The 10,587-nt window shown below is 35.4% G+C and overlaps 1 protein-coding gene across 2 annotated transcripts in view; it reads right to left on the bottom strand.

The window, feature by feature from the left end:
• Positions 1 to 9,627, bottom strand: part of LOC106102878 — a 21,155-nt gene extending 11,528 nt beyond the window's left edge. The window contains exon 1 of one of the 2 annotated variants that reach the window (XM_013282476.1): positions 9,453 to 9,627. In XM_013282476.1, the coding sequence (XP_013137930.1) occupies positions 9,453 to 9,507 (55 nt within the window). In that variant the 5' untranslated portion in view covers positions 9,508 to 9,627. The remainder of the gene's footprint in view (positions 1 to 9,452) is intronic. The other variant, XM_013282477.1, reaches the window with a different exon arrangement.
• Between the last annotated feature and the right edge of the window lie 960 nt (positions 9,628 to 10,587).

The following is a 10,587-nucleotide window of genomic DNA, read 5'->3' on the forward strand; positions in this document are numbered from 1 at the left end:
ATTTCCCGACAATTCGGAAACACGTCCCGCCGAAAGTGATGCGAGGCGTTTCGGGCGCGCGGCATTCGGTCGTTCGATCCTCGAGTTGCCCTTTAACCCTCGCAATTATTGCAGTTCTATTATTAGCGTCAAACAATTGGCTTAATAACTACACACCAGAAGGCTACTTCGATAGGAAATGTCAAATTTTTAACACGAAATCATTGTTTTGACGTGAAAAGATGTTTTAAACACCTTATGCATGGTTGAAAGGGCCTCATGGAATTTGTAAAACCTAATGACGCTTAGTAACTTAATCGTTCAACTGTTAATTTACAACACAATATTGTTGGTAAGGACGAAATGCAATTATTTTCTCCGAAGAGATACCAAAAAATACGCATATCACGTTTTACTTTTAAATACTACGTAAGCATATCAGTCCTTAAATAAACTTATAAACAACAAAAGCATAATAAAATAAGATGAACTTCCACTTAAATTGTCAAAAACTACGGAAGTGTTGACATCCTCAACACGCATTTCCTTACTCGATCATTCAGAATGACAAATAAATTAAATTGCATACCTTACATGAGGAAAAGTGTAATACTACGGGAAAACCCTTCATTAATATGAGGTAAATAAACACAAAATTTACCAATTCCCGACCAAGAATAACGATTGATTGAAGGTGCCTTTTAAAAATATAAATGACTTTGTCATTTTAAACATTTTAAGTGATTTTCTTCATTCTGTACCAAATATTTGTAACTACTTACTAAGCATACAAAATTTATTATTATTCTGCTTTAGAACTAACCCATTGTTAGTTTGTTGGTACATTTATATCTATACTACGAGTATTATAATAAAGCGTAAACACACACTTCTTTGTTGCCTAAGATCTCAGCAATTACAGCATGTTTTTGAATATTTCTTTTAATAAAATGCCCTACACTTACGTCACGCTTTAGGCTATATATTTTAAAGCCATTAAACTGAGAGGGTAAATATTTTGGATAAAAACCCTAATGTGGGAAAGAGACCATAAGTTGCTGCCAACATCAATGAAGCAAGATTGCCATAGTAAGGTAATTTATATTTTGACATTTGCAATTGAGAATTTGACAAATGCAAACAATAAATTTATAATTTCATGCGGATGAAGCCGCACGCGAACAGCTAGTATTTATATATGGTAGAAATACATATAATAAAATTGGAGTGTCTCTTTGTAATATAAAAAGGAAAATTCCAGATTTTGGGAAGATTTATTTGCGTTGCTGATAACGAAAATCGCATTTTTTTTGTTTGTCGGTATGTCTGTTTGTCCGCAAACTGCGTTTGTTCCGGGTGATCCCCGAAACGACTGGCTCGATTTTGACGGGACTTTCACTGGAGGGTAGCTGACATGGATAGGCATATTTTTTTCCTCAAAATTGCGTAACGGATGGTCCTTTGCGCTGACGAAGTTTGCGGGCGACAGTTCGCAAAACATAGATTAGATTTTCCGACGGCTGGAATTTTTTAAAAATAAGAAATAATTTATTGCGATAACATTTTCTAAGAAATAAGAACCATTCATTAATTATGAATGAGCTAACGATGTATAAACAACGAATGAGGAAAATTAATCGAACTGCACTACTTAAATAATTACATTAATTGAGTATTGTAAAACTTTTATCGCTTGCAAACAATACTAATGAACGTCTAAGCTTTTCTTGTGAATTGTTTTTGTTGCGCATTATCAAAGCTCTAATATGTTTAAGTTCAATAGTACAAATATTAAAAGCTTTCATTCTGCGATGAACAAATAAGCCATAGCGAGTGGGATTCCAACTTGGTACAACTCTCCGTAGAATTTTATTTCTAAGTTGAAGTGTGAGTTTTTTGCGGCTATATAGCATACATATAAATACTTATACTAATATTCTAAATGTGAAAGTTTGGATGGGTGGATGGATGTTTGTTAGAGTTTATAGCCTAAAAGTCTGAACGGATCCTAATGAAATTTGGCATAGATGTAGAGGTTAGTGTTGAAGAACACATAGGATACTTTCTTTTGTTTTTATTAATACCACGCCGACGGAGTCGCGGGCGGCAGCTAGTAATATACCTTAAGACACTCCGAAGAATAAGTCGAATGAGGTGTCATTTTTTTGTCAAAATTCAATTGTTTAGGCTGCAAGCCGTCTTAATGAAATCAACTAACAAACGCCTGAAAAACATTACCCTCTTATAGGACAAAAAACATTTACATAAAATACTATATTTTACAGCAAAAATATCTTCATAGATATATCTGAATGTTTAATGCGGGTAGTAAAAGCAAATTCCTACGTTTGTTTGTATACATTAAAAGCATACCGATACAGTTTTTCTACACCCCCGTATTTAACAATAGTGTAAACATTTGCAGCCAAAATGGGATCACGATTCCATTCATGTCGGCGGATCTATTTAACCGTCTTAATTTATTACTGAACCTTACATTCCTCTTGTATTATATTTAGATTTCTGAATCTAGTTGGTTATAATTCTTTTTAACTTATAACTTTCATTCATAAGTTGAATGATCGGAGGGTTTTTTTCATGTCTACTCCAAGTTTAGGTTAGTTACGACTCATTCTCGGAAAACTGAATACGTAGAATTCTTTCTTGGTGTTTTGTCTAGAATATTATACCAATTATTTCAATGTACTTTAACCCTTAATTCGACGGAGTTTTTTTGTAGAAAAAAAAACTGATTTTTTACTAGTCATATTTTTGGATATTATGTCGTATTTTTGAAATCAGTTCAGTAATTTTCGAGTTATTTTGTAGCAGTACTTCCAGACGGGCCACCGCCTTCAACTCTACAAGGCGCAAGTTCGGCCCCAGATGGAGTACTGCACGCATTTATGGGCGGGAGCATCCCAATATCGGCTTCTTCTATTTGACCGCATACAACGGAGTGTGGCTTAAATCGTCAACGACCGAGCTCTTACCGATCGGCTAGATCCTCTGGCCTGACGGAGGGACGTCAGTTCCCTCTGCTACTTTTATCGTATTTACCACGGGGAGTGCTCCAAGGAGCTGTCTGAAACAATTCCTGCCGCCGAGTTTCGTCATCGGATGACACTACAGACTGCCAGGTACCATCCTCACCATGTCGGTGGCCTGCATTCCACAACCGTGCGGTTTTCGCGGAACTTTCTGCCCCGCACAGCCGCGTTGTGGAACGGTATGTCAAAACCAATACGAATTAGGGTTCTTAAAGAAGCGAGCCTACAATTTCCTAAAAGGCCGGCAACGCATCTGTAGTTCCTCTGGTATTGCGGATGTCCATGGGCGTCGTTGACCACCTCTGTGTTCCCGCCGCTCGTTTGCTCCCTTCTCTTATAAAAATAAAACGAAACGAAGAAACTAATATTATAAAGTAAACCTTTTACCTCTTTACAATATTTATAATATTAGTATAGATGTCTCCATATAATAACAAGAAGTGTAATCAGGATCTGTAATATGCAAAGTGTCAGGTTTGCCGTACGGAACGAGTTCTCGAGCGGATAACGGTAATCCGAGAACACTCAATGTTTATGTTGTTTACTGTACACTTCTCGTGTTAAATTAGGGTCATCAAGTATATTGCATTACAGTTGACAATATAGCGTAGCTGTAACGATTGTTGTGATTATGCACTGCCTTTCTTTTAAAGATAAAATGTCGTGAATAAACTTTGCTCCAATGACTTTTGAATCTTATTAGTTTCTTGATAATATAAATGCGATAGTTTAGATGGATGATCGTAAGAGTTTGTAGCCTAAACTGCTGAAAGGATCTCGATGAAAGGCATAGATGTAGTCTGAATGAACACATATACTTTCTTTTGTTCTTTTAATTCTGGACGGAGTCACAGGCGAAAGTTAGTTATTAAGCTTGAGTAAAATTGAAATTTGTTTTATTTTTTTAATTTATAAAAAGCGTGTCGTTATTATTGGCATCAAGTGTACAGTATAGATACCTGATCTACCGGCCGGTGGTCTAAGGCCGGGGGCAATAGCCTTCAATGTCCCTGCCAGCAAGTGGATCAACATCGTATCATGTATCCGGATCCTTTTTATCTTTTTTATTAAGAAATACTTTTACCTTGTTGTGTATAAATCCAATAATTTATTTAACACACATATCTTTATTACTTAACGGCGCGAAATTATTGATACTTTTTAAACGATTAAAGCAACTGGCAACTAATAATTTTTAGTACTGGCCGTATGTGTATCTGACATGATAGATTTCAAGGTGGCGATCGAATGACTGTGACAGTTGTCATTGAATTGTGGTATGATGCTTTTGTTGTAAAAAAAACACACACAGACGAATCGAGTACCTACTTCTTTTGGGAAGTCGGTCGAAAATCAATCTCTGTAAATTGCATCCGATTAGATTATGTTAAGCAGTTTTCATTTAAGGTGTTGGTTAACTAAAAATGGTGTTGCTAATGTTACGCGATTGTTATTTATATCGTCGATCGTTACCGTGTATATGATCTGCCTTCGGAATTGAATTCTATAAACCGTTCTTTACTCCGACATACTTATTTAGTCTATATCGATATACAAATTGGAGTGTCTGTTTGTAATATCAAAAGAAAAATTCCAGATTTCGGAAAGATGATGTGTTTGCGTTGATGACCATGTCTTTCACTTAGATCCGTTAAGCCGTTTTTAGGCTACAAACTCTAACGAACATCCATCAATCTAAACTTTCGCATATATAATATAAGCAGGAAGATTAAGGTAAATGTACCAGTAAGTGATCCCTGTTATACAGCGTACGTAAAAGTTAGCCAAAATGTCTAAAGGAGATAAAAACTATATAATTATTTCTTTGGAAATTCTTGATACAACTACTTTACAGCTTTTATACTAAAAAGATTAATCAACAATAGAAAATAACTGATTAAATATGAGCAAATAATAATGTCCAGTGAACCACGAACTAATGAACCGTAATGTGCGAACACGTGTCACAAGAAAACAAGAGTTTAGGTATATTTACACGAAATCATGAGCTTATACTCTTATCAACTACGCAAACCGATTCCTGTACATAATTAATATAGGCGGGTTGAAGTTCATAATAACATTTTAATTATTACATACCGAACAATAATAAATTATACACACGCTGTTGGCGACTGTACATGTCAATGTCAGGTGAATTTGCCTCACCTATTTGGCACATAAGACATGAAATGGTGCTCTATAGTTCGTCGGTGGCTTAGGGGTTTGCACTTGACTTGAAATCTACAGGTATCGGATTCGAATCCCGCCATATACCAATTTTATTTTCGATTTTTTTGAATTTCATATGTACATAATTTACCCGACGGTCTTACGGTGAAAGAAAACATCGTAATGCAACCTGCACATATCGGCGAAGAAATTCATATCTAATGTGTGATGTCAACCCGCACTCGGCCAGCGTGGTTGACCATGGTCTAGTCACCCCTAATTTAGGGTAGGCCTGGAGCTCCTTAGTAGCGACGTACAGTAAGTTGATGATAATAAAGACATGAAAATACTCGATTCCGTATTCACTGACATTGGCCGTCGATGAAATGGAGGTTTTTGGCATTACTTTCTATACATTTCTTTTGGAAAGTGTTGCATAAATCAATATTGTTTCTAAACGTTACGTGCTTCCGATGAATCAGCTTTGGATACCTGATATTTTCGCTTTTCCTTCACGCCCATTGTACCGGGTGAGTCACGGGCTTTTACATTGCAACAATGCACGTTTCAAAGTCTTTTGGTGAGAAAACTTTTGTTTACGTTAATGATCGTGGTTATTGTACGGAAACTATGTAAAAGCTGAATACTACAATGGCAAAGCCTGTTTTAACAGTGATAGAGCCCGCTTTAATATCTTAGCACGAATAGGTTGGCTCTCTCGGTGTAATACTACGACCACACAGAAAACAGTCTTGAAGTGGGAGCAATTCCGCGATTCGTCTGATGAGTGTGGTGTTACTTTCTCCGTTGATTAAGTGTAGGCAACGCAAGTGTACGCATTCGCTATTGCGGATGTCTATGACCAGTGGTGGCTTCGCCATTGTGGCGGTTTAAGGCGGCCGCTTGCTCGTTTGCCACCTTATGATATAAAAAAACTCGTAACCATCATTTAACAATGGTTTCTTTTTAAATTTAAGAATATAAACACAAATCATTAAAACAGTGGCATAACAATTAAAACTTTTGTCTTTGTAAAAAAAACATGCGTCAGTGTAATGGCGGCAAACGCGTGCTTTGATTCGGCGGATACGTCATTTCGTTATCATCGGTCAGGGGTCGCGTTTCATTCATCCAGCTGCGACCTCTCGCTATCTCATGATGTCACATCCCCGTGATGCATGTAAATAATACTGTCATTGAAGTCACCAAGATTATAATTAAAAAAAAGTGAAACATTTTAAATAAAGTGCTTGAAATGGCAACACTTTAAGGTGCTCTGTCTGAAGAATTTGTTTAAAATTTTCAGTGTTACAAACACAGTAAAAACGAAAATCCTAATAGTACTCTGGCAGTGATTGCAATTTGTACAATTACTAGCTATTGCCAGCGACTACGTTCGCGTATAATATAAACAAAAGTTAGTATGTGCTCTTCCAGCATTGCTTCTATATCTATGCCAAATTTCATCGAGATCTGTTCATACATTTAGGCTACAAACTCTAACAAATATCCATTAATCCATCTAAACTTTCGCATTTATAATATTAGTTAGATTAATACAATGTTACGGAATTACATTTAATAGTTTAGATCCATACAATAGTCAGCCTTCAATTTTTTTTTATTTTATAATGATGACATCTTTTAAAGATAATTTTAATGATCAACGACAATTAGATTGGCGCAACAGTCAATTAGGCGGCTGGTCGTGAGAATCAAGAGTTTTTCCTCGTTTATTATTAGTTTGTTGAAAGGACGAAGTTATTACCCTGTCTGTCCTGTTCGTAATAATAATGTAACACGTTAGAAATCATTACTTTTCTCCAAAAAACTATTGTAACATGTTGAATGCGAAAGCAGGTCTAAAAGAGCTGGTACCTATCTCACTTACAGTGCGAATATGAAATATATAGACCATAGTAATTATAGTTTTATCTCCGGGGTGTTACACCTGCTACTGAAAGAGTAGAAAAATCTCTGCTGCTTTAAACATCATCACCCACCTTATCCTACTACCGTAGGGTTGACGCGACAGGTTTTTGTCCTCCACATATCTTATCATTCGTCATCTCAGTCACTCCCTTTTTGATCATGTCACCTTTCACGCAATCTATCCATCTCTTTCTAGGTCTACCTCCACCGGTGTACCACACTCTTAACTAACGTTCTCCTAGTTACATCACTGCCGCTTCAAACATGTTAGGAAATTCCCGCCTTCTGATATACCAAAATCATACCAAAAATACGATTACTTATTGTATTATGTCCCAACTATCTATACAATTTGTAAACCGATGCAAAACCGTCGTTTATTCTCTCTCTCTCTCTCTTCGCGTGAAAATCAAACATAGAGTAAAAACGGACTTGGGCGTGGTGTTGTAAAAAATTTGCACCATCCGGCACAGGTGCTATCATTTTGTTGCTAGACGCTAACGGTTCTTTCAAATCAGCATCTCTTAACCAAAAAAAAATATTTTTCTGGATAAGTCGACAGCTATATAGTTATTTTAAGTCAAATATGCTTGAAATATACAACTTTTCTTTTTTAAGTATTTTATTTTTGTATTTGTTGCTACATATATCTTATTTCTTCACACATGTTTGTTAGAATATTCGTAATTCGATTGTATGTAAATTTAGTTGCATGCAATTTCCATACATTAATAATTCACATAGTGTACTGCTAAATGAGATCATTCTTCCACGTTAGGTTCGAATTCGTTTAATCGAGTTTAAAAGTCGTCATTTAAATATGAATATTTTAAAAGTCAGCCTCGAGGACCATATCCCCTATGAGATGGACCAGTGCCCGTAACCATCATCCTAATATTATAAATGCAAAAGTTTAGAATGGATGGATGTTTGTTAGAATTTGTAGCCTAAACGTCTGCACGGATTTGGATAAAATTTGGCGTAGCTGTAGAACGTAGTCTGGAAAAACGCATACGCTTACTTTAGTTTTTTTTCCACGGGGACGGAGTCGCTGGCCAGTGCCGTTTCTAGATCATTAACGCCCTGACCAAATACTTTTTTCTCTGCATTGTTTTCTTAATATAAAATGGTAAGAAGAGGTATCAACTGACTTAGCATCATGTCAGTTTCTTGTTCTTTTGCCTGCACGTTCCACAAAAATCGCGGGAACACCCGCTTGTTAATTGTGACGCGTCGATATTATCTTGAGTTTTATGTCAATAAAATTATTTGTATAAATTGTTTATCAATGAAGCGTTCATAAGCAAAGGTGGCGCCAAAAGTATCGGTCAGTTAACGGTACTTGATAACAACTTTTTTTTATTCAACAAATAACATGTTATCTATAACACCTTGCTAAAGTACATCAAGCTTGACAAAATACTTTTAACCTATTGTTTTTTTATATTTAATTTTATATGAAAACGTTTTTAAACTAGTTTTTACCCGCGACTTTGACTGCGCGGATTTAAAAGCTCTGTAGCTTGTGTCTTTCTGACTACGTTGTACGTCTGTGTCAAATTTCATCGAGATCAGTAAAGCCGTTTTGGAGAAACGGCATTCGTAGTAACATTAATCCATCTATCGAAACTTTGCTTATACTAATTTATAAAGATGAAAGATTTGTATTTTTGTATGTAATGAAATAACTCAAAAACTACTGAGCCGTTTTCAAAAATTCTTTTATCAATAAAAAGCTACGTTATCAGGTAACAACAGACAGACTGCATTTTTAATTATTTTTTTAATGTACCCATTTATAATTTTAAGTAAGTATCTTTATGGAAGTAAGGAATTAACAAATAACGACAATCTAGCTGAAATTACGTAAGTCTTGTAACCTCAGGGATCTGAACAGATACAACTAATTTTCACTCCTGAAACAATTGTACAAAAACGTCGGTATGGGGTACAAATCTTTTTCCTTTTTTGTTGTAATTTTTTTCTTGTAAGATGAGGGGAACTTTCAGAAACGTGATTGAATGATGAACAGACATTTTTAAACAAGTTTACTTAATTATGTACTTTCATATTGTAAAGGTCCAATAACATTCAGATGTTAAGTGACATTATTTTTCATTTAATCGCAGCCAAGTAATTATAAAATCAGCCAGTCATTTGAGTAATTTAAATAAAACTTATCTCGAATTTGTGTGCTAAAGCTAAACCGTTAAGTTTTTATGAAAAAAAGCGATAAACGTCTTGCGTTTTATTCGCGACAGCAACGGTACCTATATCCCTACAAGAAACCGTTAAATTGAACAAACAGTATTCACTCACCGCTTCCTACCGCAAGCGTAGCCGAACATAGTAAAACAGCCAGAAACCACTGCATTTCACACAATCCTTAAATAAAAATAATCACAACACAAAAAAATTAACGGCAGCGTCTTTTGCCTGGTCGTGTATATGACCAACTCCCACGACGCCTCGAGCACAACTGCTACTACTTAGCGTAGTTTTGCCTTGATATAGTCTCATACAAACTTTTTTATGCTGTTAAGCTTCGCAACTCACCCCTTATTGACCTTTGTATTTAAGAATCATTTTCGCATATCACTTGATATTCAAATCGCATCCTTAAGTTTGCAATTTAGTAGTTTTAATTATCTGTAATTATTATTTTTATAGTAAACGCATAATGGCGGCAAATGAAAAGTCCGATGTAGCCGGCGGGCGTGGTTCTAAATAATAAGCCCTTGTTTTAATTTAGTAATTAAACGACAACAAAGGACAATTGATATTTTTTGCTCGATACCGCACGTTAATTCATTTAATAAATGCAATTCTAATTATGACTGGACTGTTAAGTGCGGAATATAACGTAGAGTAAATGTAGAGACAAGAATTTTGTTAAACGAATTAACGAACAGAAATTTCCATCAAATTGATTTTTTAAGAAGGAAACATGAGAATAATTGTTACATACCCGGTAAATTCTTTTATAAACCATGGTACCGTGACGGCCCAAGTCAAGGTTTCCCTTACTGACCAGCAGGCCTTGAGTACCTAGAAGTTAACTTTTTAAGAGGTCGGACAAAGGGCTTTTGACGTTCAGCCAACCAGGTAAAACTTAGTTACTACCGAGTGAACCCTTAATAGTAGTTTATTTTTTATGTTTAGGCACAAATACTTTAAAAAACTCAACAAAATATTATATATAGCACAAATTTTGCTTATACTAAGTATATTCCTAAGTTTAACTTTATACCGCGTTTATTTTTAAGCCTGTAAATATTGACGTGAGTAACCATAATGCTGGCTGTTATTATCCATTGCTTGAATTCTTGAAAAAAAAAAACTATTTTAGAATATAATAACCCGCATACAAATCTGGGTTAACATAAGATAGTAATGGTCTAATTACTACGGTCATTGACATCAAATTACTCTTTAAAATCGGTCAAGCCGTTTA

Source organism: Papilio polytes, unplaced genomic scaffold (assembly GCF_000836215.1).
Source record: "Papilio polytes unplaced genomic scaffold, Ppol_1.0 DF823901.1, whole genome shotgun sequence".
Classification (NCBI taxonomy): Eukaryota; Metazoa; Arthropoda; class Insecta; order Lepidoptera; family Papilionidae; genus Papilio; species Papilio polytes.